Source organism: Malurus melanocephalus, unplaced genomic scaffold (genome assembly GCF_030028575.1).
Source record: "Malurus melanocephalus ecotype Western Australia unplaced genomic scaffold, MMel_1.1 scaffold_425, whole genome shotgun sequence".
Taxonomy (NCBI): domain Eukaryota; kingdom Metazoa; phylum Chordata; class Aves; order Passeriformes; family Maluridae; genus Malurus; species Malurus melanocephalus.
The window spans coordinates 275,755-303,673 of NW_026623657.1; the positions used below are offsets into that span (position 1 = coordinate 275,755).

At 48.0% G+C, this 27,919-nt stretch overlaps 1 protein-coding gene across 1 annotated transcript; it reads right to left on the minus strand.

The window, feature by feature from the left end:
* INTS1 (integrator complex subunit 1) lies at positions 1-27,880 on the minus strand. Its single transcript, XM_057379839.1, has 47 exons — positions 27,733-27,880; positions 27,324-27,614; positions 26,581-26,777; positions 26,243-26,380; positions 25,460-25,619; positions 25,020-25,125; positions 24,577-24,763; positions 24,318-24,463; positions 23,880-24,021; positions 23,378-23,554; positions 23,035-23,143; positions 22,304-22,424; positions 21,587-21,664; positions 20,956-21,113; positions 19,703-19,799; positions 19,217-19,308; positions 18,829-18,889; positions 18,247-18,444; positions 17,831-17,960; positions 17,508-17,687; positions 17,270-17,419; positions 16,542-16,721; positions 16,254-16,358; positions 15,298-15,465; positions 14,876-14,987; positions 14,396-14,557; positions 13,501-13,647; positions 13,024-13,122; positions 12,543-12,667; positions 11,295-11,855; positions 10,598-10,757; positions 9,838-9,978; positions 9,320-9,500; positions 9,113-9,236; positions 8,472-8,590; positions 7,426-7,513; positions 6,605-6,831; positions 5,500-5,623; positions 4,901-5,034; positions 4,349-4,541; positions 3,943-4,070; positions 3,358-3,470; positions 2,703-2,816; positions 1,807-1,877; positions 1,214-1,305; positions 1,029-1,138; positions 1-614 (listed from the first exon to the last, which is right to left on the minus strand). The coding sequence occupies exons 1-47, from the start codon at positions 27,788-27,790 to the stop codon at positions 499-501; spliced, it is 6,870 nt and encodes a 2,289-aa protein (XP_057235822.1). The 5' UTR covers positions 27,791-27,880; the 3' UTR covers positions 1-498.
* Between the last annotated feature and the right edge of the window lie 39 nt (positions 27,881-27,919).

Here is a 27,919-nt window from a genome sequence, read left to right on the forward strand (position 1 = left end):
TGGAAACAAAGAGAATTTTAATTATAAAATAAAAAAAAAAAAAAAAAAACCACCCGCCCCCAGAAACCAAAGTGGTCTCTTCCCCTGCACAAATCTGAATGTTCTCTCCAACACAGAGAGTYCAGACACTTCAAGTGCAAGGGCCATCATTCACTCCCTTCTGTTCTCTCAGCAGCTCTGCCTTCTTGGACTGACAAAAAACCCTAAACAACAAACGGGCAGCCACTGCCCCAAGACCCCATGAAGGAAGTGGTCCCTGTTTGGCACAATGTTCAGGAGATTTTTCTCCCACAATAATGGCATCTCAACCAGCCAGAATGATCCTTGCCCCTTTCTRATCTTCAGTCAGCACCCTCTCCTTTTCCAGCACAGTCTGGCCTGCCTCATCACCTCTTTGATCCTCCAGCACATGGGGTGCAATACACTGTTYTTCTGTAATGCAGCTGATGAATCCATTAAAATAACTCCTCTGGAAGTGAAATTCCCAGAACCACATGTTCATATCATGGCCTCCATGTGCAGAATCTTCAAGGCCTCTGAGATCTGAGAGCTGGTGTCGATCTGGCCRTACATTCCCACCAGGAAGGCCCTGTGCAGCAACACTGCAGCGTGCTCTGGGAAAGAGAAAGGCAGAGTGAGGACTGGCCCAAGGGCTTCACGTGCAAGCAAGAGCAATCCACCAACAAGCACTAGGTGAATATTTGCAACTACACCAGAAATTCACTCCTTCCATAAGAACATGGCACAATCCACCCTCTAACAGCTCTGTGGATTTGTCACCATGTGAGAAGTCACAACTCAGAGAAAACTCTAAGGGAGCAAATCTACATCAAGGAAGCCCCCCTTGTCTCTACAACAAACCCCCCTTGTGAAGCTCAGCCCAAAGCTACTGTTGGTWTTGACAGCCTGGTCTAAGAAACAGCAATCCTTGGCAACTTCCCATGGGAGCTGCTCTCCTCCCAGCACAGAATCCCAGCTCTGACCCTTGTGGGGCCAACTGTGCCCCAAAGGTGGCAGATGCCACTGACCTTGGCAAAGGAGGGTGTATTCRGGCAGGTTCCTCAGCGCTGTCTGCACCACCTCGAAGTCCCGGCTGCCCAGGCAGTACATGTAGGTGGGCAGGAAATCTGCAGCAAGGCTGGGAGTGAAAGGTGACAGTGTCAGTGCAGCCCAGATCACCAGCCAGCACGGCCCCAGTCCCAGGGGRGCTCACCTGGGGTTGTTCTGGATGGAGCGCAAAGCCAGGCTGAAGGCCAGGTTCCGACAGGAATCCTCTGCTGAACTCATCAGCTTCTGTAGGTTTGTCTGAAAGATGGACAAATTGGATCATGGGACCATTCAGGGAGCACAAACTGCTCAGATTGGCGTAACTCCCCCTCCACACCAAACCAGCCCAACACAAATCCAGCAGGTACTGGCTGACCCCAGAAATCTCTCTTTGTATGACAGATTATCCTGGTTTTGAATACTTTAAAGCACCCTTCTGTAATCTTATTTCATGTGGGACAGCTGAGTTTTCCCTAGTTTCCAGCTTTTTTAACAGAGCWGCTCTGTTCTCTCCTTGCCCTAATCCTGGGAAGGGACAGAGGGTTAATTCTTTCTCTGACCTAAAGTAGATGGCAGACCCAGTATGCAATGGAGGGAAATAGCACCTGCTCTCAGAAGGGCTAACTGAGGATACATTTCTCCTAAGATGCTGTAACAACCACTCAAAAAGCACAGGGTAGTGCTTCAGCTGGCTGTGCAACACAGACTCTGGTGAGAAGAATCCCTTCCAGTGACAGTTTTTGAGACACCAATACTCACAGCAAAAAARGCAAGAATTTCTGGCCTCCGTCTGGACATCTCATCAATGTCTGTCAGCACCTCCAGGATGTCTGGGGAAAGACACARGTTGAAAGGGTGACTGAAATCCYCTGATCCAGTAAAKGGTCTTTTCTTTSCTTTTTCACAAAACCAATCTYCCAAGCCATCAAGTTYTCCCACCTGCACACAGAGTTAGGGYAATAAAGGCAGCTCTTCAAAAAGGAGAACAGGGATGTGCCAGATCAGCACATCTCAGCCTGCCCAGCCAGAGGAAGAAATTAAATGGGGTGAGAGGGTTTTAGTCCCAGAACACCTTCTTTTGTAACTRAAGATCTTCACAGAATGTCTCTTTCAAAAACAGTGTCCAGGCAGGACTTCTCTGTCCTATTCTACCTTGAAAAGGAAACTGTCACAACTTAGGTTTGAACACTGGACATGTGACATTTCAGAAGACCTCTGGAAAAGATTATTGTTCCCATGTGCCAGGTTAACATGGTTTTCTTCCATGAAGGCCATGTAGGGATTTCTAACAAATCCTACTTCTCAWCAGTTTGGTATTTCATTGCTATCAGCACTCCAGACCTGGCTCGACATAAACTGTAGCACTCCTTGATTTACTCATACTATCTCTCAAAATACTTAAAGATCCTTGAAGAGCCTCAAAGCAGAGGCCATTGAAGCATTGCTGAGCTAAGTGATAAGAGAATCAYAGGAAGCCTCTGTTCCAGAATCACGGGAGGTTATGGACAAGTTAATCCAAAAATKGAACAACATCTTAACTGCTGGTGACCTCCAAACACAAGACTGAAACAGGAAACCAGGCTGCTGCTGACAGATAAGTAACAAAGTTGACAAATGTCTTCATTTGCCCTGTGTCTCTGCAGGTCCTCACTCACCCTCCACTGTCTGGCCTCTGGAGAGTCTCTTCATRTACGGGGCCATTTCAGCTGGGGTCAGGGGAGTGAAGAGGGACACRCTGACCAGGGGGAGAGAGCCAGCAGCTGCTTCATCTGTGGGGATAGAGAGAGAGAGAGAGAGAGCAGGTCACTCCTGACAGCCTGTGGACTGGCCAGCATTCCCCAGCAGTGTGCAGTGTGATGGTGAGCCACCAGCAATGCTGTGRTATCTCTAATCTCACTGCACCTCCTGTCACCCCCTCAGCTCACACTGAGGAGAAGCTTTGCAAGCTCTTTTAACACTGAATCATTTTCCCATGCAAGTTATAAACAGAGGAAGAGTGGATGTACCCTTAGAGTGCCCCCCAACAGGTCCATCCTTCAGTGTGGATTGAAAAAGGCAAAATCCACAGCCAGGAAACTCACCCTTGCTAAGGGCTGCTCTGCTCAAGGACTRATACCACTGGCAGGAAAATAAAGTAACCCATCCCAGCTACTGGCTCCCAACTACTGGGCAAACAAGTGCCATTCTCCACTCTAAACACATTGAGCTRTTGCAAGAACAAGCACAGCATTCACCTCACAAAAACACCAGTTCTCCAAAACACACTGCAGGTTCACCACCTGGAGTAACTCTTCCCCCACCCAGACTCACCATCCTTCTCTTCATCAGAGCCCCTGTCCAAGATGCCACTCTTACTRGGCAGGCTCAGCCCAGCCAGGAGGGACTTCAGCATTGCAAGGTCACTGTTGTCTGATGACAAGTCACTGGGAAAAAGAGGTGGCATGTTTGGCTTTCAGTAGTAAAAAGGGCATGAGCACAGGTTACAGCACACATATGTACACTGAAACAAAGAGCTTCTCAGAAGCACAAACAAGATTTTTCCTTTCTTCATAACTGGAACTCCAATGCATTTCCCCCACAGATGTGCAGGTGGGACCCTGCAGCCACTGCTCTGGGGACAGATTCTCCAGCTGCCCCTCTGGAAAAGGTTGCAGGACACTAACACCTCAATATGATGTTTAGGCCATTATATGAGTTAAAGTCATTATGTGACTTCCTTGGGCTCAGTTTTCATTCATAAAAAGGAGATACCCTGCTCATCTCAGTAGAGGCTTAAGGGAGGCAAGGGTGAAAAAGTGCCACACTAACAGCTACTCTGTCACATCCTCTKGCTGTCTTCTGTCTGATTAGCTCCTGGCAATCTGTGCATGGACCAACAGGCATAAGGAAGCTTACTGGAGTGGATCCGAGTGCTTCTGCAAGAAGGAGACAGCTGCCTGGGCATTGCATGTGATGTACTTGTGGATGAACTGCACAAACTTGCTGATGAAAGCAGCCAGGTGCCGYGAGGATTTTCTGTAGTTCTGGGAAAGGATCAAAAAGGTGAGAGTTAACCAAAAAAAAAAGCAGCAATGCACTGCCCCATCCTGCACCACTGGGTACCAGGGAGCAGTCTCTTGGTCTCCTCCTGCCTCCTCTTCAAGCCCTCCAAGGTGCTTAATACATTTTTTTTTTTTTTGTTCTTAGGCATAGGAAGGCTTTCCCTTCAAATGGGAAGAGTTGAGGCTGGCCGTGGTTTACACGAGCTTCCCCATCTAGTGGCCAKCAGCCGGCACATGAAGGGAAGAAGGGATTTTCCTACCAGCAGCAGACGGATGAAGGASAGGAGACAGTCCCAGAGTGCCGCCTGGTGCTCATTCTGGAAGACCTGCGGCTGGAGCAGCTCCAGGATCCCCAGGACGTGGATGAAGAAGGTCAAGTGGTTCTGCTGCCTGAATTCCTGGAAATTGAGGTGAACGCGGCCATGCAGCAGTGCTGCAATCATTGGCAASTGCCTGAAACACCAAATAAGAAAATACACATCTATATCTTTCAGGAAAGTCACGTTACCTCATTCCCTGGAAAGTAAAATCTCTTACCCTCTCTCAGAGTCCTGATCTTGATCCCTATATCCATAGACTCAGCAAGCCCTATTTCCCACCCATATTCTGCCCTCATGTCTCCAATACCAAGATTATTTCCTGACARACACGAGGTGTTGCCTCATTGTAAGAGATGTAACTTTACTGCCTTTTCTCCTGACTTCTGAACATGAAGGTGAATTGTCTCACCATCATTGTGATTGCTGCRAGTTTGTTCCCTTTCTAGGACATGGGTGGATGCTTTTCAATGAGCCCCAGCCCCACAGAGGTACCTAAGGAGGAGGATGGGATGAGCCACAGCCAGCTTCCTGCAGGCCATATTGGCATCCCACACRCGGCTTTCGGATGACTTGGAGTCACTGGTGTCTGCGAGGAGGTTAATGAATCTGTGAACCAGGGCATCGAGCTGGAAGGGAAATAATGAGCAAACTGTTAAGAAGTTTAATGTGCAAACCAGCCCCTGGCTCTCCAGCAGTGTTTCCCAATTCCTTTCCAGCTACACAGGGGGGTTAAAAGAAATTATTTTCAGGTAGAATCTGTGGGTAGATGCAGTGTTCCAGCTGGCATAGGATCTGAAGTCCACAGTCCCTCCAGACATCAAAGCAGGATCAGATGCCTGCATGCTCGTGCCTTACAGAAGCCTTTGGCACAAGAAGCTTGTGGAGCTTAAACTACTTTATAGAAGGACACTGCAAAATAAMCCACAGCTCTGGAGAGTGCAGGCAGGGAGGGGGTATGAGAAGAGCAAAATAAAGAAACCAAAGTCACCCAGGAAGCTTTTGCCAGTCCTTGCCTTCYAAACTGGGCATCAAGGTAGCACCCATTCTGCACACACAACTGGAAAGGGGCTCTCCTATGCCTCTAACTTTACCTTGCAAGTGCTGCTGTCCCTGGCTCCTTCRCTGGTAAGAAGCATCTCAGGCATAGGCACAAGGAGCTCAGGTAGCTGCAGGTATATCTGCAGCAGAAGGTCCTGGCAGCATTTCCCCACAGAGCTAAAGGAAAAAGGAAGAGGTCAGCCACTGGCCACTATGTTAGTTCAACCAGCAAACATCCCAGACCTATCAGATTAGGAGCAGCCTTCCTGCACGTGGCAAACATGTGAAAACACAGACATCACTCATCTCAATCAGTGCTTTTTAAGTCTTTGCTTCTTTTGAACAACTCAAATCATTCACCTTCTACAGGAATCTATCCACAGTCTATGGGGATCCATCACTAAGCCATTTGGAGATTGAAAACTGCAGTTACAAAGGGCACAGGACAAGAAAGCTCTGCTTACATCTCCAGGGCAGAGTTCTGGCATGTGGTACTCATGGCCATTTCCATCCCAATTGGAAAAGAAGTCAGAACCAGAGCTATTCAGATTAGCCAACACGATCTCTACACACCTGAAACCCCTGGCACAGTCTGTACTAGGAGGCAGTAGAAAGCAWCTGAGATTACTCAGAATCTTTCCTAATATCACCCATAAGCAAGGCTTAGGAATTAGGTCAGTTCCTTCCACTGCCACAAAAACATCATCTTCCTGTTCTTTCCACAGTCCTAAAATAGCTGTTAGGAAACAATCTGGTCTCTATTCAGCTTTGAAAGCAAAAGTCACAAGCAGGATGTATTATAAGCAGTGACTCAAGGGATGAGTAGACAAGAAATCCCACATTAGGAACTAGTAATTAAAAATAACCACTGCCTTAAAGAAAGAAAAAAAACTCCAAGCATGTCAAGAATTTCATTCTGCAGTCCTGAAAGCAAAATAGCCCCWAAACTTCACTTTTGAAGTCACCTTCCTGGTCTAAATACCACTTAAAATCACTTGTTATTTCCCCAAACCTCTGGGAGGAGAGCATGCACTTTTCACACAGGCTCTGGAACATGATATTCTTAATGAASATATGCTGGCAAGTCTCATCACACCTGCCTGCCTGTGCCCAAAACATACAATTCCAGCAGACAGTGCTCTCCATTTGCAGCCTCACCTGCTMCCCCACTGCTGGATGCAGCTGGTCAAATATTCTGTTACTTTTTTGACRTTTTCCAGGTCTCCATGAGAACAACTGAGCAGCAGTGGCAGTCGAGACTGGATGAGTGTGCAGGAGGCCTCGTCAGTGTTCTGGTATCTGGTCTCTGCTTCAGCCAGGATCAGCTCCACCATGCTGATCAATTCTGATGCCTTCAGGTGCAGCACAAACTCCTCACGGCGCTTCTGTAATGCAAGACAACACCCCAAAATGATTCCACACCAAATCCCAAGATCCTTAGTTCMTTCTAGTCACACCTTCCCCAATTGGAATGGAACATCTTAGAATCATATCTAGGGCTCTGAAAGCATCACAGCCCCAAATAAAACCTCTTTACCCCTCCTCTACTTCTTCATTTACTTCCATTTCAGCATGTGTGATGGGTCAGAAATCATAATTCAATCACCAAACCAAAGAAATTCTGTGGAGAAGAGACATGACCTCCTTTTCTTTGTAAAATGGCAGTTATCCCATGCTGGGTTTTAGCTTGCTTGCCACTCTAGCCTTGTGCCTTTACCAGATATTGTGGCAATTGCTGCAGGGAAAGCGCCAAGTGGGCAAACCTTGTGTGCTCCTATCAGCTTTTTGGACTCTAAATTGCCACTGTAATATGTAACATAGCAGAGCAGCTAAGTAACCAGCTGAGGTACAGGCAGCAAACTTGGCACGCTGCACCTGAGTCACTCCAGCCACCTCTTGGCCATGGAAAAATCAGGCACTGTGAAAACATTGCCTCTCACTCCATGCAGAGATGAATCTTGGAAGAACTGAACCAATACCTGAGGAGTTCTCTGGTCCCTTCCCTGCCAGATCCGAGGAATGTGAATACAGGCCCACAAGAAATCCAAGGATGCAGTTGGGTCAAACCTGCCAGAAGACAAAAGAAGACAGATTTGCAATTAGAGTCATCACAGCCCTCRGGCAGCACACAAACACATGGAAGCATCACTAAACATGATGAGTGCTGTGAAGAAAGAAACATCTGCAAATGTAAAAATAGGATCTATTAAGTCCCGAGAAGGGGCTTGGTTCTGTTCCCAGATTATGACTAAATATTGGTTGCAATAARCACAGCACAGGGTACAGAGCAGAACAAATGGCACTCAGCAAGTGTGGGGGCTGCGTGGAGCCTTGCACCAAGGCCAGGAGTAGGTCATCAACACAAACAGTTGGTACCATCAGACACATGACCTTACTGCCCCAGTGTGTAGAACATCCTATCACAGCTGTTACCTTGAGCTGAGAAATTCATGTATTTTTGAGCAAGAGATCAAGAATAAAATAATAAATTGAAATACTACTTTTTTTTTTCTGTTATTAGGTGTTAGGATTTCCTGTTCTACAACTGTACAAAGTTTAAGCACAATACCATGACAGTGGCACTTCAGCATTTGAGAGCTGCTGCAGAGATCRGAACTGGGAGCCTGATGTCATGAAAGGGTTAGAGAAAGACTGGAAATGGAGTTTAGTAAAACCAAAAGATCCATCAGAGCCTGCCCAGGTACAGAGACAGCCCTCAGTTTGCCATCCAAGCCATCCTGTAAATCCTGTGCTCATAAAGATTATCAACAAGGGCAATGCAAGATGGATTACCCACAATTAGCACTTCCTGTTYAGAACACAGCCAAATCTTTATCTGCTGCTTCCATCAAACAGTAGGCAACATTTATATCAAGGTACACAAATCAGCAGGACTGAAATCAGCATCCTTCTGACAAAGTCTATTTTTGGCAGACACATCATGAACATGGGCAGCCCTTGTTCTCTCTCAGACAGACAAAAGCCCAACTCAAGCCCTTTGCTAGGCCTGAAAAACACAACTCACCTTTGCTCCCTGCTCCTGCCAAGCAGAAGCCTGATGCACTGGTGCAGTGTGGTCCAGCTGGACTGGTGGGTCAGAAGAGCCAAGAGGTACGGGCGGAAGGAGGGCACCTGGGACCCTGCCTGGGAGCACCAAAAGAGGARGAGATGTGATAAACAGACCCTGGTGTGGTGGATGTTGGAGATGTCCTGTGTATGGCACAAGGATGACAATCCAGGAAGGCAGACAGCACAGACAGCACGTGGATTTAGGGCAGCACTTTCTGACAGAACACGGCATCAGATGGGAAATTCAGTTTCACCCTTAACCCTGGCATGGTACTTTAGGCAAACTATTGATCTGTCTGCAAAAATATCAACAAAAACACAGCTGGCTGGGCTGTTAAGGGACCGAGTTGTGTCTGTAATGCACTTTGAAGTTCTGAAAAGAACACAGCTGAGGAAATATAAAGGTAAGATGAAACATAAGCCTTGCCCTGAGAAGGATGTACCAGAACTCCCCTCCTACTCAACCTGTACTGCTTTGGAACTCATATAATAGCATGTGGCAAAACACAAAACTACCCCTTGCCCTGTTTCCAGGTGCAGGTCAGCACCCCAGAAAGCCATTTCAGCACAGCAGCCCCTCTGTCCAACAATTCTTACTTTGTTCCAGGAGAACAGSAGCTTCTGCTGGAGGTCAGGACAGCTGCTGATGACCTCAGGGTCCAACATCTCCAGCCAGTCATTGAGAAGGCCCGAGGCAGGCCCTGGCCAAGCTGATTCAGCACTGTGGAGAAAGCAAGGCCATTGTCAGTGCTGATTTCATGCACCCAGACCTACCAGTGAATTCCCATCRCTGCCTTGGCTCACCTGCAGCTCTCCACCTCCTTCTTCACCGGTGTTTCTTCTTTGTCCTGGAGCAGCAAGGAGCACACCACAGCAATTGGTTTCATGGCAGGACACCTGGCAGTGGTCTCAACAGTAGCTGAGAACAGGACAGTCAGGAGCTCCTCCAGGTATGGAGAGTGAGTTTCAATCAGACCCTGAAGGACTGGCAGAGGGAGAAAGATGTGGTGAAAGCTATGGAACCTTGTAAGCAATATTCCTGATAGCCAGGCTCAGTGAGGAAGAGGAAAGCCATTTTTAACCTGTGACAGCAGCCTTCCATTTCTATTTGTTAGTGGAAACCAACAGGTCTCCACAGAGACTTAATCCCAGCCTCCAATCACAGTTTATAAACACACAAACAGTGGGGGGAAGGAGGTGATGTAAGACAGGGCCACGTTTAGATCAGTTCACATTTTCTGACCCAGGGAGAAGGCAGATTCCCACAGCCTGCACAGCAGGGCTGGGCTGGAAGTTAAAGAAGGAGAGCAGGACATCCATACCTTTGCTGATGAGCTCTGGCTCCACATTACACTTCTCTCCTGATTTCAGGGTTGCAATGATGGCACAGACYGTGGAGCTGATCAGGTCAGGGTCACGTCGGAAAGTAAGAGCTTCTGTCAGGTGCAGGAAGCCACCTCGAACTGCAAGGGAATCACAGCATTGGCATCACAGGGACAAGCCAGCCCACACAGCAGACTTCCCTCCTACAGATTCCCCAAGTGGCTCCAGGGCACAACTACTCAAACATTCAAACACACCTTCTACTGMCAATTATTGCCACCACAGCCCTTGACAGCTCTCCTGCATCTTACAGGACATGTGGCCAAGAGAAAGCTCCAAAAGCACAAACCCATTTCCATGCCTGAGCTCTTGGTTACACTCCTGCCTCCAAGGGATGGCAGATGATAAACAACTCTACAAGTCACGATGTGACCTTGTTSCAGAAGCATTCCTGCATGCTCATCTACCAAAACTACAGCTCACACAAAATTCCTGGCCTGAGAAATTGGAAGCTTTCCCTGAGAGATCTGCTGTGCTTGGTGAAATGCTACCAGGTGTCTACTGCAAGCCCCCAGAGCTAAGGCACTTGTYCACACCCTCAAGGAGTTTCTGCACCACACCGTACTACTTTTATTACTCCTTAGCACATTTGTCTAAAAGGCTGCCCACCCCACTTCCTGCTCCAGGTGCAGTTTTGTTTGTCTCTTTCTTGTCCCACTTTGTCCCCTCTGAGTCCCATAAGCTGCCCAGTGCCAGTACCATCATTGATCCGGTGCCTTGAGGAGTATTGCACAGCAAAGGCCTTCAGCTGAGCACGCAGGGGACCATCTTCCACGGCRGGGTTCTCCAGCCACTGCAGCATCTGCATCAGCACTTTGAAGAAGAGSGAGGAGAAGGCAGTGTCCTGTGGCATGGAGCGCTGGGAAGAAATTCCTTACAGTGAGGATGGTGAGGCACTGGTACAGGCTGCCCAGAGAGATTTTGGACTCCCCACCCCTGGGAGGGTTCAAGGCCAGGTTGGATGGGGCTTGGAGCAACCTGGTCTAGTGGAAGGTGACCGCCCATGGCAGGGGAATTGGAGCCAGGTGATCTTCAAGGTCCCTTCCAACCCAAACCATTCTATGACTCTATGAATCAGACTTCAGCTCAAACTACCTGCAAACTACCTGGCTCATACAACACGTCCAATCTAGCATGATCTAGAGATCCCCAAACCAACAGAGCCCCCCAACTGTAAATCCATGGTGCTGCAGAGTCACCAGGCTAGGTMAGGTACACCCAACTGTGCAGGTAACCTCAGCAGTGCTAGGCTAATGTGCCCAGCCTGCATCCCGGTGCCCATGACCAGGCAACCTGAGCTCAGCATCCCAAGGTGTGCACACAGCAGAGCAGCCMCACCACAGATTTCCCATTTCTCCCTCAGCCCTGTTGACGGAACGCTCCCAAAGGCACTCACGTGGTACTGGTAGAGCTGGCGCATGAGCGGGCAGGAGATGAAGTGATGGCGGTGCATGGCCATGACCAGGGCGCCGCCGTGCGCGGAGTTGAGCAGAGCTGCCAGCGCCTGCAGCAGCCGCGCCGTGATGCCACTGCCCGTGATGCCACTGCCTGTGACACTGCTGCTCGTGATGACACTGCTCGTGACACTGCTGCCTGTGGCACCGGTGCCCGTGATGACACTGCTGCCCGTGACACCACTGCTTGTGATGACACTGCTGGCAGAAGCACCGCTGCTCATGATGACACCACCCGTGACACCGSTGCCYGTGATGACACTGCCTGTGACATCGCTGGCCGTGCCRCCGGTGCCCGTGATGACACTGCCCRTGACACTGCTGGCAGAAACACYGYTGCTCGTGATGACACCRCCCRTGACACCGCTGCCCGTGACRCCGCTGGTTGGCACAGTCCCTTGGCGGATGYGAGCCAGCTCCTGTCCCAGCGCCTGCTGCAGTGCCAGGGCCAGCGGCCGCAGGCTGGAGTTCTGCCACCGAGGATCCGGGGTCAGCGGGAAGAGCTGGGGGGTACAACAGGGAGGAAATTTGTGACAGGAAATGAAAGGTTTGCTGTACCATGACCTCCCTGAGGCAGAGGAGTAATTTACATTCACAGTTACACTGACTGTGGGCTAACGGGAACCCTCTGACAGAGCTTGTTCAAGATGCCTGGTACACAAACATGAGCAGTATCTCTGCAACCCCAACGTGACTATCAACACTGACACTGCAGGGGAATCCTGCTACCCAAATACCAACAACCAACTTGGCCAATTAATTCCCTGTAGGCTCCTTCTGGAGTCARTGGAGGGAGGGGAGCTCTGTAAGCAGACAAGTACAGATTTACAAATGCTGTTTGCACACAGCTTTGCTGCCAGGGCCCTGTGAGCATTTCACAAATCCTGCCTCCACTGCTGAAGGGCAAGGCACTACACACAGAACAAACAAGGTGCAGAGAAAGCAACACACTAGTAGGCACTGACAGAACCAGGCATGATCAAAAGCCACATCACGTCCAACTACAAGAAAAAAATTCCAGTATCAACTCTGGCAGGCTGTAATGACACAGCCTCGCTGCATCAGGGCTTTCATATTTACTRCCTGCAAACACTGCAGGATCAGGGGTTACAAGATGCAAGTGTAAGAGAGATGGATTGTGTAAAGCTGCTGCAGGGAAGCAGCTACTCAGCTGGAGGTTGTACCCATACCTGCAGAAAGATGCTTGCCAGATCATCTTCTGGGCCCAGAACACGGACCTGGCTCAAGGCCCGGATCCGGCTCTGACTTTGAGAGTTTTCAGGACTAGATTTTGACCTTGCAGTCTCAGCGCTGTCTGCAAGAGGAAAGAAAGGAAAATGCTGTTATGGTAGCTAGCATCTGGAGCCCCAACATCAGATCACCTTCAGCTTTACAGTCTCTAACTACTGAGCAATTCAGCAGCTTTTCTCTTGAGTCTAAGCAAAACCTATTTTTCTGTATCACTCAGAAAAACTCATTGTAATAAACTCCAAAAATATTGGAATTTCTCCCTTTGCCAGAAGCAAAAAACTCTASTAAGGACTGGTGTCTAACTGTAGCTTTATTGCACTACAACTGCTTTTGAAGACAGCTCTGCCTGTGCCTCTCAACAGCAACAAAGGAGAGAATTTTGGAAGATGACTTTGATAATTAGGCTGTCCCAGGAAGTACCTCTACGGGCTGGTAAGGAGGCAGTAAGCAGGGAGTGGAAAGTCTGGCCTCCTGTTGCTCCTCTCTCATGTTGAACTTCCACAAGATGAGCCATGTAGTCTGAAAAATGAAAAAAAGAGAAGACCCTCCTCAGTACAGCATAATATAATTGGCTGTTTGTACAACTACCCCASACAAGAGAATCTGCTATTCCCCTAGAGTTTTGTAAACATGATCCCTTGGAAGCTTTGTTTCTTTGACAAAGTACCTTCCAAAGTACTTTTGGACTCTGCACTCTCCAATCCAAAAAATCCTTTTCTATTTCCAGAAACACAGCCAAGGGTCACCCAGGTGTCTACAGTGACAACAAGCTCCAAGGCAGCCTGTGCACAGAGTTTGCTGAACTAGCTTGGATTCTTCCAAGGAAGTCACAGGAAATATTCATGGAAACTGCTCAAGGAAAAGTAAAATCCTTGGTCAGCCTCATGTAGCTCTTACTCTTGTCCATGATGTTCTGCTCCAATGTCTGTGGGTCATGAGATACTGCCTGATCCAGGTACTGCAGAAGTTTGCTCATGCTGGAAACTGGGATTCCAAAGGACTGGACAAAGAGAAGCAGCTGCTGTGGCTCCAGGTCCTGCAGGGCTGAAATACAAAAACACTGACTGCTCAGACCCCTGAGCTGACCACAGACAGTCATCTTTATTACCTGATCCTTATGCTATTGTCTGGACCAACAGTGACACATTAATGATAGGGATGAAGAGAGCCTAAAGCCAGAAATCTGACAGCTGCCTACTATATTTTCTTTCCTCTGCAAATCATTGCTGCCTTATTGCATCTTCCAGTTAATTCACTCACTGGCTAATTTGATCTTCTGTTTAATTTTATTAGAACCTCAGTAACGCAATCATTTGTATTAAAGAATAACTTCCACCCTATCTCTTGATGGCTGCAGGCAGGAATTATTGAATAATTCAATCCTTGGCTATAGACAGCTGTCATTTAATTAGCAAAATGGGATGAAAGCTCTGAATACCAAGAAGAAAGAGAGCACTGACAAGTGGTATGAGGACCAAAGCTACCAGAGATTTAGCTCACATCTTCAGGCACAGCTTTCCACAGTGCCTGTTGTCTGGTGACTGCATAGCTTAGCTCCATCTGAATTGTTGTAAAAGAGATGGGACCCCAATTCAGAGTCCCCCATTTCCTTTAAAATACACAGAAAGCACAATACCCATGCASACTCACTCCCTTGCTTTAAAAGTAATAGTGACTGATGGTTCCCATCTAAAGGCATCCAAGTAGGATTACTGGGCACAGTTGAGCAGGAAAGCCTCTCCCTTTCCTTTCAGCAAGGTGTGAAACACCCACAAACGTGCCACAGGCTCACCTGCATCCACGAGGCGTGGCACCTCGGAGCGGATCATCCGCAGCTTCAGCCAGTCAGGGAGCAGCAGAGCCTCCTCTGAGGTGTCAACCAGAAAAGCAGTAGGAAGGGGCTTTTTCTCCGGGAACCATATATCCAGTAAGGTGTAAAAATCACCATCCCCTGCTTAAGAAGGGATACAGAATTATTTCCCATGTTCCTAAGCACTTAGAACACCCTGTCTTTCTCTATCAATACGCCACAGCACAACGTTGTTTTAGTATTTCCTGCTGTCTGCAGAAGACAAAAAAGAAATYAGCCTGTAAATCCTTCACTCTCTGCAGCAATATTCTGATAAATCCTACAGCTACAAACAAGTACTGCAAYGGTCAAGCCTGTGAGTAGAAGGATTAACACCAGCCTGACATGTTAGACAGCAGATAAAGAAAAGCCTCCCTGTATTGTTCATTACCCCCCAAAAAAATCTGAGCATACTTCACCAACCTTGAGGTGGCCCCAGTGTCAGGAGAATAACCATGGCATGAACCACAAGGATGTGCATWGTGGCTGTTTCCCCACTAGTCCAACGGAGGAACACCTGATCCTGGGACTCTGACTGGAGAAAGGCAGAAAAACACAGCAAAGGTGGGGAGAGAAAGGAGAACATGAGAATGGACAAATTGAGAAGTTTGGTCTGACTGAATATCTCCAACAGTGGCCACAAAAGATATTGGGGAAAAAGATAAAAAAGCTTTTTGCAAACACATAGGCTTGGCTCTGATACTACGCCATAATCTGATTATTTTCAGATCAGGGAATTCTTGAGGTAAACCTGGTTTATTCAGACTGAGCAACCCATAAAAGGCTTCTCTTTTGCTAACTTGTGACCTCTGTGACCTGCAGAGGTAAGGCAGGGAGGCACTCACCCAGCTGTACACCTCCTCGCCCTCCTTGCTCTGCCTCATGCGCTTGATGTAGCGGGAGAAGATGGAGAGCAGAGCCACGAGCACAGCATCTGACTCAGCACTGTAGGAGAGCTTGGAGAACAGGTGGGACATGATGGTGGARCGCTCCACGATCAGTCTGGCTACATCCTGCAAGGAAAAAACATCCAGGAGGTGTTTACTGCAAAACACTGCCAGGTCCCCATTTCACTGCATCATTCTCCAGTTTCCATCATCAGCCCAGTAAACACCACTCTGGAGATCAGCTTGTGGAGTCAAGAGCAGGGCTGACACAAGAGGGAAAAGGCCAGTGCTTTGCATGAATCTTAGCGTCTCCAGTGGAGCACAGATGCATTCTGATGCACCCCATTACAGAGGAACCATTTATATAGCATTTCTCTGAAGAAAAAAATCTACTGATGCTTATCATTTAACCTCCTCTACGTATATAAACAGATCTATGGAGGCACTATCAGCACATGAGACTTAAAAGCAAAGAAAAAGGTACCCARAGAGAAAAATTTAWATAAAAAATATTTWAAAAAAATTCACCAAAAGCTTTTCAAAAAAGAACAAAATCTACACACACAAATAAACCCAGAAAGCTAGTTTTGGTTACAGGGGAGTACATATCCCATCACTAAAGTTCCTGATTCCCAATCTCTCCCCAAACACATATGACTGTGGGTTTAGCACACACTGCTTACTCATGAAACACTGCCAGGTGGTGGGATTTCCTTCAAACCACTCTCCACTCTTGCATTCCCCATTCCATCTGATGGGCTGCACTGCAGGTTATTGCTCTGATCTCATTTCATTACATGAACCAGACACATGGGCTGCCCTTTGACCCACACACATAGACAGAAACATGCTCCCAAAAACTCATTGTGCTGATACAGCATGTCCCATGTCCCCCATGAGATCCCTCCTCTCACCAGWGCGAGGTCATTGTGCTGTCCCTGCTCCTCCACTGGGGCGTGCTGGGAGAGGTACACCAGGTAAGCACTGATGGTCTGGGGATCTGTCTCCATGTGGATGGCCTAGAATGGGAATTTCTTTCATTAGAAATCAGGATTTAATGAAAACAAGTACCAACATAAGAAAAATTCTTCTGCAAGCACATACACACGTCAGTGTCACAATCAGACAGAGCTTGTTCAGTGTTTTAGCACGAGCAGAAAAAGAACAAGCTGGGCACTGATCCCTCCACTGCTCACACCCACCTGCTGCAAGGCCAGAGCTGTCGTGGCCCTCACACTGTCAAACAGGGGCAGCCTCGGGAGGTCTCTCAGCAGCCACTGATATCCCTGCAGCAGCTCAGAATCGCCAGAATCTTCTTCCATGGGGTGATCCTTCTCCTCCCCATCACGCATTCCTCCTTCTGACAGCACCAAGGACAGGCCCTGCACAAATCACATGGACAGAGCTGTTCCATAGCAGTGAATGTCACAGAAACAAGCTTCAAACACCACAGCACGATCCAAATACAGCATGCAACAGGTTTCATCTCATTTAATGTGTTTTCTTGACAGACACCCTGCTTGAATTTTCAGCCTGATCATGATCTTTCTGAGCTCTTTGCAATTCTCTTTGCCTTGACTGTGCTCCAGAGCACCAGGCACTCACTCACTACTCACTCACTCCCCACAGATAACAGACTCTGCAAATTGCTCCACATGGCACACAGTCTTCTGAGTCTACACCTGAACTTCACAGGAAACGTACCAAAAGCCAGCTCTATCTTAAGAAAAAAGTACAATTTGGCTGTTGAACAAACACTTCTGAGCAGCAGAGTGCAGAAGTGCATTTGATGGGGGTTTGGAGGTGGAGACAAGTCACTGAAGGAGGATGAACATGAAACAATTTCACTGTGCTGGCTCTGAACTCAGTCTAGGGCTCWGCTCTGGGCTTCTGACAAACCTCAGTCAAGATGTTTTTTCATTCTGCTCACCTTCATGGCCAGCACCCGGGAAGCCACCTGGGAGGAGCTCAGGCGTCGCAGGAAGTAGTCAAGCACCTCACAGGTTGTCTGCTCATCTGCTTTGGGTCCCAACAGCAAGTCTTGCAARCGTCCAAGCAGCTGCCTTTGTTTCTGTTGTCTCTGTGGAGCAAGAAGTTGGCCTGTCCAGTGAAACCAAATCTGGGATGCAGAGCAAGCAGGTACAGAAGGATCTCCAGACACTGCTCACCTGGCGTTTCTTGGCACGCTGGTCCTTACTCTCACCCTCCTCTTCTTCTTCTCCTGAGGTCGATTCATCAGCAGCATCATGAAGCAGGAACTCACAAAGGCACTGCACAGGCAGGACATCCAAGGAGCCCTCGCTGGACTGAACCAGATCTGCCAGCCATGGCATTGACTGTGATGAGGCCTGGAAAGGATGAGAGCAACAATAGATGCARCACACTCATCATTTAATTCCTGAGCAGCAAACCACCTTCCCCTGAATYTCACTTAGATTCCTTTTGCCCCCACTCTGCTCAAGTTACAGAGGGAAGGGCCAACAGAACCCACCTGTCTTTGAATGATGTTGAGMAGGAAGTCAGGATGGCGACTGCGACACAGAAGGTGGCCCAAGCGAAGCGACTGATTCAGGCTCTTCACCTGCTCCAGGACATGTGGTGGAGGTCTGCGAGGGGGGCCCCTGTCACAGAAACAACAASTTATCCACAGGCTGAGATCTTCACTCTGGCCTGAGGAGGATCAGTCTGTTCTGTAGTGCATGGGGACATTACAGGAAGGTGACAGGCAGAAACAGATGATCTTTAAAATCCCTTCCATCCCAAACCATTCCATGATTCTATGATCCCACAGGCTACCACACCACAGGACTCTTCTTGCCCACATCAACCACCCTGTGGAGGAGCAGGCTTTCTGCCTAGTGTTAACCGGGATTTCACAAAGGCACCAGAATGCAGAAGGCTACTCACTGAGGGTCCAGACTTGTCAGCTGGGACAGCAAGAGGCTGCTGCTTTCTGTAATTGTTTGTTTWGTGGATGCAGCAGCCAGATGACCCTCAAATGCAAGAATCTCCTGTTTTTCTCTCTGGGAGATTTGGAGYTCACGATTAATCATCTCTGTGCGCGTCTCCTCATCCGTCAAGGTACATTGAGGGTAGGAATAATTACTGTGAAAAGAAATTTTAAAAAAGGAAATGGTTATCTTGTCCTATTCAAAATTCATGAAGCACAGTCAGAAAGAAMACAGGACCTCAGCTCTGAAAGACAACAGAGAGAAAACCAAGCAGTTTCTCATTGGAGCCAGGAGASTGAGACCTTCTCAGCAAGGCACAGCACAGTCATCCCCCTCCCCCTTTTTCTCAGCTTTATTCCCTTGCTTATAATATTTCTGTCAAGGGAAGGCACTTTTCCCACTCCAACTACAGTGTTGATGCCAGTTTATTTTACACCAGTCCCACTGGAAAGGAAGYAGTTGCATGGCACAAACTTAATTCAGAAATGGGTGTTTTCAGTAGCCTATTTGATTTATGCAGGGATTTAACCATACTAACTTGGTCATGACCATTTCCATGAGCATCTTGAGAGAGGGGTACTCTTCCCACGCAGCCAGACCTGCAGCAAAGAAGAAAAAAACAATCAGGAAGACAGGAAAAAAAACCAGAGCTTTTATATAGTCTGTCACACCTTACAAGGTGGGGAGACAAACTCAAAACAGCTGGTAACACTCAAGAGCACTAACAAGGTAATTACAGACACGTGCTGGCCCAAACCCCACCTGCATGCATTTTTCACCCAATAACAGGAGATCCACAGTTATTTAACTGCAGTTACCTCACCAACCCAGCACAGGCCATGCACACAAGCAACCAGATTTCTGCAGRAAGCATTTTGGCCACTTTTTGCAGCAGAACTGGTATTCTGAGAAATGTCCACACTCACCAATGTTTTCAGGATTGAATGCAGCCACTACAAGCAGGAGAGGCCAGGCTTTCCAGTAGAGAGTAGAAATAGCTAGATTTGGAGGCTGGTACCTGCAAAAGCCAACAACAGAGAGAAGTGGCCAAGTTTGGCTCCTAAAGCCCATCTCAAGTTTGCTTTTCTCCTTAATCATGCACTGCTTAGATTCAGTCATGCCAGTTCAGTGGTTTTCTCAAAAAACAAACACACACAAACACACAAAAAAACCTTTCAGGAGGGACAGCTGAWGATTTCTAGGGCAGAAAGGTCAGTGCTTGCATAGCAAAGCACATTCCATGACTCAGGAGAAATACCCACTTGAACATGACCCTGAAAAGGCTTCCTTTTCATTTTGTTCTTACAAATTTTAATAGAGAAAAGCATCTTAAAATCTGTGAGTGAGGAATGTTAGTCACAAGGTGAAAGTGAGGTAGATCACAGCAAGATTATCAGTGTGATAAGCCTTACCCTGGGGGTAGCTGGATGTTCTCTGGGTGGTGATAAGTGCACAGATTTAAGACTGCATCGATCAGCTGGATTCTTTCTACCCTCAGGACCTCGACATCTGGAGGAGAAGACCAAACAAGTTATTGACCTGTCTACTTGCCTGAAARTCCTTCAAGAAAAGCGTTAACAGTGTAAAAAAAATTTTACTTCAAGCAACTATGTTATTGTGGGCTTGCTCTCATGATATTACAGAAACAAAACATCAACATTTAAAAAGCAACAACGCTTAAAAAAACCCTCTAAGTCAATATATAAGGATATGGATCTTTGCAGTTGCAATTTGGTTTAAATTCTTAAGGGTATTTTTTTTCCCAAATCCATCCAATATGATATTTGTAACTTTTTCAGAATTGGATATACTCYTTCAGGTAAGCAACAAATCAGAACTTCTGGGGCTCAGATGAACTAAAATGCATTTGAACTTAGTTGCAAGTTTTCAGACTCATTCTGAGTCTTCCAGTATTTGAAATGGTGCAGGATTTAAATGCTGTATGAGAACCTGGACACATTTTCAGAGGATATTGAACAGCAAGGTCTAGATCATTCCATGACCAGCTTGGGATTAAAGTCTACCATTAACCAGTCAGCACTAAGAGCGTGTAAGATGCTTTAGAATCAAACTTGTGACAACATCCTCAACTCTGCCAAAAACACATACAGCTCAGCTGAATGGACATATTTCCCAGCAATGCAGGGATTTAGACAAATGCTAAATTAATTCAKAAAAGGGGTAAGAGTAAAGACTGCTCTTGTAACTGCTATTCTGTAAGTGTAGCAATAATGAACTTGGGAAGAGCACACAATTGGTTAATTAATTTAACTTCCAACCCTTCCATTTTTGCATAGYCTATAAATTTCATTTTACAGTATGTATGAAGGACTAAATTGAATTTTAAAATGCTGACTCAAAACTCTGGGTGGTTGTTCACAGTCCTTCATTCTCTTCACAACCAATAATTTCCCAAACACTCCATGATACAAAATTAGTAACAGGGAGAAACAGTAAGAGAAAATAAGAAGCTTCTCTAGTGAGAAAGCAACAGCAGTACTTGTCTGGCTCTGAGCCAAATGCTTAGCCATCACGACTAAAATATGCTTTAAGTGATGCAAAGGCTCTCTGCTGGGTGGTAGGAGCTGTCTCAGCCCTGGGTGGCAGTAAGAGGATGTGGAGACAGAAGCCAGCTCCTGCTGGTGGGAGCTGTGTGCAGCCTCACCATCTGCCTGCACAGCTGCTGCCCTCTTCACCAAGTGGTCAGCGAGCTCCATGGCATCTGCAGGGCCCAGGGGCAGGTCCCGKGACAAACCAATCACCAGGATCCGCATCAGGGTGTCCTCCAGGATGGGCACCTCGGAGCACAGGCGCAGGAAGAAGCTGCAGGAGACACCAGACATCAATCACACTTCAAACAGCAGCGTGAGGGCTCCTAGAACCCTCCACTCAGCTTTGCTTAGGATACCTTCCCCGGTCTCCAGCTCCAAATGTTACTATGTGAAACAAATTCTTATTGGAGTGTCACTGCCTTGTACCTCTGTGTTTCAGCCTCCTCAAGTCTGAGCTCCCTGACGTTACCCCAGTTACCCACACAGTGCGGGGCTGCCCTCCTCACAACTCCAAGATACAGAASAGCTTGGCACAGGGAACAGGAATGAAGGAGGAAGAGGAACAGATGGAGAGTGGAACAACACCGCTCAATTTTATGGCAGGGTAACAGATGAAGAAAATCTGAGCACAGCTCCAAGCCTTTCCAACACAGAGCTATATAAGGATCASCAAAAAGCCATTCCTGTGCCTCCAGCTAGAGCAGCTCCCCACCTGCACCCGCCACGGGAGGGGCACACACTCACTTGCGGTCACTCTCAGGGGGCCAGTTGTCCCATTTGTAGTAGGTTTCTGGCTGTTCTGTGAAGAGCACCTTGTGGAGGCTGTAGAGATGAAGAGGACAGTAAACACATCACTGCAGCTCAAGAATGCACAACAGTCCAGTCTCCCCCAAATCCTGTTAAAGCTTCCCATCCTACACACGAAGGAGCTTCCTCAGATGAGTGAGTCTAGCAACAGTGAAAACATGAATCAGAAYGGAGAGGATGATACAGTATGGGCCCTGGGGTTTTATACTCTCACTGATTTATCTTGCTTATGATTAATTCTGGCTTGACCTGCCTCAATAAAGCCTTGTACCAAGTCCCCAGGATACCACCTGTCCTCCTGAAGACAGAATTATCCATGGAGCCCTCAGCCACAGAGCCTGAACAAGGATTTCAGACAGAAAAAACACRGGATTGTGTTTGGTCAGGTAACTAGAAATCCCCTATTGAGTGGACCCAAATAACACAAATCAGAAATATTATCCATCATCATATATTTCTCRTAAGAGAATGCATCTGAAGGAATTTCAGAGATGGAGACAGTCCCAGACTGAACTCTGCTAAAACTACTTCTGCTCCCTGTCTGAAAATGGGAGAAATCTAACCAAACCCTGGCGTATACCTGGTTTTTCCTAACACATCACACTGTTGGGGAAGGGACTGGTTATGCTCAGAGATGACCAGGCTGACTCTCACCAGTGCACATAGTCCTTTGGAGCCAGCTTGCTGATAGATGGAACAACTGTGTGCAGCCACCAGACAGCATCGCGTTGGATAGCAGCAATTTGGTTCTGGAAAGAGCGCAGCACTTCCAGGTCTGAAAAACAGTCAGGTTACAAAGTACACACCAGCAAGGGCCCCATCAGGAGCCAAGCAGGAGGGTGGCAGATTCAAGACAGTAATGAGGGCTCTGAAGTATCAACAGTAAATCACAGAATGGTTAGGGTTGGAAGGACCCTTAAAGATCACCTTGTTCCACCTCCTGCACCAGAGGCAGGAACACCTTCCACTAGAGAAGGGAGCCAGAGAAGAGCAGTATGTGAGAAAGACTTGAGCCCCCCAGCTCTGACAGAACATGCACTTTGCTTTCTGACATGTGCAGCAGCAAAACCCCCAACATACAGGCGAGATGGATCAGTTTTGTGAGAAGGCGTGTGGGAATCCTATCAGTGTTATSCCAAAGGCCTGTCCTCTCAGCCCCAGGTATTTGGTAAATCCTTACAGCTGCCCCTTCAGGCTTGAGAACCCTCCATCCACAGCTCCCCTTCCCAGCTTCTCTGCTTCCACAGACAAAAGAAGCACCCAGCCATGCAAACACCACATCTGCTATCTCTGTCAGTCCCAGGATGACAACAGGCTCCCAACATCAGGGGCAGGTGTCTACCAAAATGCCCATCATCAGAGAGAACTTAGCTTCTTCTGCTTACTCTTTTTCTCTCCCTTGTCCCAAGCAATTCCAGCCTCCTTCACCTGGGCTGTGATACCAAGCATCATGGAGACAGCTAGCAGGTCGGTTATGTGGATGACAAACCKCTCCTTAAAATAGAAAAGAAAAAAAGAGCGAGTTGAATAGCAATACCCAAAGCTGCCTTCTGGAAGTGTTTTGTCAYCAAAAATGATGAACATGGGTGTTTGGAAATGAGATATGGGAGTGCTGCTATGAGACACACAAATAGTGACTCACTCAGATACCAAAGCCCAGAAAAGCAGATACAGAAGAGCTCAGTGCATCACTGGCACATCCAGCAACATGAGGGTCAAAAATGGTACCTTGAATTCCATCTCTGCATACAGGGCCTCCTTCCTTTCCTGCATAAGACCCAGACAGAAAGCCTGGAAGTTGATCTCGTGTTTTGTCTGTTTGATGATCTCCCTCAGCAGAGCCCGTGAAGCTCGCAGGTAATCATCCTTGGTGGTCAGCAGGTCCTGGAACACCATTGCCAGGTACTGGGGCCACACAGAGAGAAAACTTTCAGTGCACTGTCATGGGGCTGCATCCACAACATGATGAGACACAAGGAAAACATGCTGCTGATGTTCTGTCCTTTAGACCCCTGAGGAGCTGTAATAATGTGTCCCCCATGAAACTACATTATCATTCAAATGTTAGAAAATGCCCATTTATGTTTATTTCTACCAAGAATAATAGAATTTCAAAGTAGTATGATATGGCTCAGACAGGTGTCTGTGTAAAGATTCATCTGAGCCTCAAAACAACTAAATCTGCCAGGGTTCTGGGGTCACTGGCACTCACACRAGATGCTGCACCTACCTTTGGTGCCTGCTCTGAGCTGTGCTGAAGCACAGTATACAGGATCTGCATGTTGTTGGGATTTCTTGCATTTGATAGTTCATTGAAAATCACAAATTTAATAGTGGTGCCCAGATTATCTCTGTGTGCATTCAGCAGCTCTCTGCAATGAAAAAACAGAGATACCTGAGCTAACATTTCRTTGCAGCTGGACACATTGTTTTGATTTCTCCTTGAAGAATGTAGCACACAAAAGTGAAAAGGATGGAACAGCACATATCAAAGGACAATATCAAAGGACACTGAAAGACTTCCAGGACAATGAAATTCATTTAAATGAACACAGGACACTCCATGCTCCCAAGCTGGTATTTGAAATCACTATGCAGAGACATTGAGGATGTCAAGTCCCTGGGCACATCTCCCACAGTGCTTCCTCTTCCCATCACAGACCCTCACCTGACACAGAGCATGTAATGGTTGAGAAGGACTTTGGGCTTGAGACGAATTTTGATCAGGTTGGAGATAACTTCCATGTCCTCAGAGCTGTGGGTGTTGCAGTTCATACAGACTGACATCAGCAAGTCCTGAGCTGGCTTGGTCAACTGCAAAGAAAGAACAGAAAAGCTCCAGCCACTTTCCATTACTGGTGTACAGAATGCAGCCTTCCTGGCTGGATTCCAGAGCAGGGTTGTGCTTCARCAGCTCCTGTCCTTACCTTTGGATTCTGCAGCCACATCTCCAGCCTCTGCACRGCCATCTGACGCACCTCTTTGTAGCCACAGGTTGCTGTCAGCAGCCGGAGGAGGTTCCTGGAGACATTGTCCATGGGCTGCCGCCGGTTGAGCTGGTCCCGAAGCATGTCCAGGACATATTCCTCCACACTCTCTGCAAGGTCTTCATACCTGGGCCACACAAATTGCACTTTACTCATYTCCACAAAAGCCAGTCCAGACATCAGCACTCTTTCTTGTTTGTGGTATGAYTTTCAAACAAACAAAACCCACTCTTTTCTCCTGGAACCAGTTTGATCTGATGCTAAGCATCCCCCAGCAGGTGCCCAGGAGCACAGAGAGGGAACTCCCTGCCCCAGCTCTGCACAGACACAGCTACAGACACATCTGCCACACAGCTGTGTTAGGAGAGGAAGAGGCACTGTACCTGGGCATGAGCTGGCCTGCCKGCTCCGGGCTCATTTTCTCCTCTGCAATCAGCAGCTCACTCTGGCTGTCCTCCTCCTCTGTCATGGAAGGGTGTGGGCTACTCCCTAAGAGAGACAGGACAAGCACACTCCATGAGACAACTCCTCTCTCAAGAGATCAATCATTCATGCTCAAGTTCATTCAGTTTCTTTCAGGGATCTCTTTGAGCATCACTGAGATAGGCTGCAGCCACTCACCTCCTCACACTGCATCACACACAGGCCCATTTTTCACTACCCTCAAATATCCCCTGGACATGAACAAGTCCCAAAGAGAGGAAAAGCAAAGCCTGGCCTATATGACTCCATCCAGTAACAAACTATCCTCACAAATCAATAAGCACTGCAGGCTCCATCCTCTCCCTAAACCTTTGTTCCTGCTTCCCAAACACCTTCTTACCAGCACTAAGGTCCCCTCCGCTGCGTCCAACTTCTCCATGCAAGAGCATGGTCTTAGGAGGCATCTTGGTGTTAAAAGCTGTCTGGATGTTMTCCACAAATGTCTTGCAGTGAGGGCTGTCCACCCAGATGCGCTCGCCAAGGGAGTCCTCAATGTATACCTGCAGAAAGGAGAACAGTCCACATTCAGGGGGTCAATTCAAGGAGTATTTGTGAGTTTCTATGGATTTCCAGTATGCAAAGTAGGAAACTAGCATAACCATTGCATGGATGAAAACCAGAYCAGATGACTGCAAGCAAGTCACACACAAGAAAAAAAAAACAAACAAATCATCACATCCCATGCTCTACTGGGCAGCTTCTCAAGAAAGACTTTACAACAACTTCTGCCATCAGAAAACAGAAGCTGGTCAGCTCAGCCTTTTTAAATTAATGGGCTGTTTTAATCTCTACAGACCAAACAGACAGCAAGAAATCTCTGCAATACTTACCTCAAGACAGACTGTCAAAGACATCTCAGAGAAGAGCAGAGATAAGGCAAAAAAAGGCAATGGAGGCCACATTCCAGAAAACCATGGAGATTTTTCTTTAAAAGTATGGGCCCAGGCTTCAATTTCTGCCTCCTCAAGCTTCATTCCCACACTGGACAAGAGGACACTAGCTACCCCCTTCCCTTCAACTGTAATAAATCCTGTGCTGCTCTCCTACCCAACATATCCACATTTCCCAACCCAATCTGTCCACCACTGCCTCTGTCCAGCAGAAGTCCTCTCAGTTCACACACCTTGACAAAGATCTCTGGCCAGTTCTCATCCTCTTCATAAGCAGCCATGAGAAGGTTGCATGCCAACACAGACACAAGGCTGTTCCCTTTGGCTTTGAAATTGATGGAGGCATCTCTTCGGAGTAAACTGCACAGTGCCTGGAATATCAATCACAAAAAAAAACCAAAATAATAAACATGACATCTTTGAGAAAGGAAGAGAAATACAAATTGCAGCAGCTTGTCACAGAGCTCTGGTATTTACAAAGCCTTGCAGATCATGCTCTAGCCTGAGAGAGACTGCAGCTCTGCTCACAATTTGGCAGCAAYGATCCCTCAGTAAGTTCACAAGTCCTCACCTCGATAACCCCTTCGGTGGCAAATATGTTGGGTTTGATTTTTGCCAGGTACATAAGGCTCAGGTAGAGTGTGGTGTCAGGTTTGGCTCTGTTCATCTTCAGCTGTTTCACAGCTCCACACAGCACSCCCTCAATACGGTCATCGTTGCCTTCTGCTTCTGCTGCCTCAATCTCATCCAGCAGCACCGTGGGGACAACTGCAACCACCAACACACAGGATCAGCATTTACCCTCAAATAATCACCCTGAGGTGCTGCAGGACCACTCTCAAGGGACAGCAAAGCACAGACCACCTCACTTTTAGCCCCTACAATAGCTTTTCCCTACCCAATTGCCATTAAAAGTTCTGTTTCACAACCGACAATGCCCCTTAATTGTTTTGCCACGCTAGCACACTCCTCTGCAAATGTACCAACATCAGAAATGGAACGACAATTCAAAAGGCAACATTCAGACCCAGAGCCTGCTAAAGAAGTATGTGAATAGAATAGCACAATCCAGATTTTGAGATTTCCTCAAGGGCATATTTCATACACGGCTCCTAAACAGCTCTCGGACAGAACGGACATAACCCAATGCCAACAGAAGAGGAAACCATGGCTTCAGCCCTATATCCAGGGAAGAAAAACCTCAAGGACAGCACGTAATTACTGTGTAGACTTCAAGAAAGACTCTTGAGCTGAGACTCCAGAGAAAGGAGAAGTTTCTTGCGGCTTCGGCAGGAGGGGACAGCGATGCCTCACCTTCGATGGGGATGACAGACGGCTCCTTGATGGAGGGCGAGATGGCTCTTTTCTCCGCCACGGCCGCCTCTGCCAGGCGTCCCAGGGCGCTGAGGGGCGGCGTGGAGGAGAGCTTGGGCCGCTTGGTGAGGCCGGGCAGCCCGGCGGGCCCGGCCAAGGCAGCGGCCGCGTCCCGCTTGCGCTCCGAGGGCAGCCCGGGCGGCGCCGGCTTCAGCAGCGTGACGGCGGCCTTGCCCTCGCCGCTCTGCCCCTTGGAGCCCAGCGCGATGAAATCTCCGGGCGGMGGGTGAGCTGCGAGGGGAGACACAGCGACAGTGAGAGATCGCGACAGGGAGAGACCGCGACAGCGACAGCGACAGCGAGAGACAGCGACAGCAGCGCAGCCCCCCAGCCGGCCCCCGGCACTCACCGGACGGCTTGGGCACGGCGCTGGGCCGCCGCACGGCCGCCGCCTTGGGCCGGTTCATGGCGCCGCCGAGCAGCGGGCCCGGCACGGCCCGATGGCAGCCGGGATGGACGGATGGACAGCCGGACACACGGACACACGGACAGCCGGACACACGGACACACGGAGAGACGAACAGCGGCACCGACAG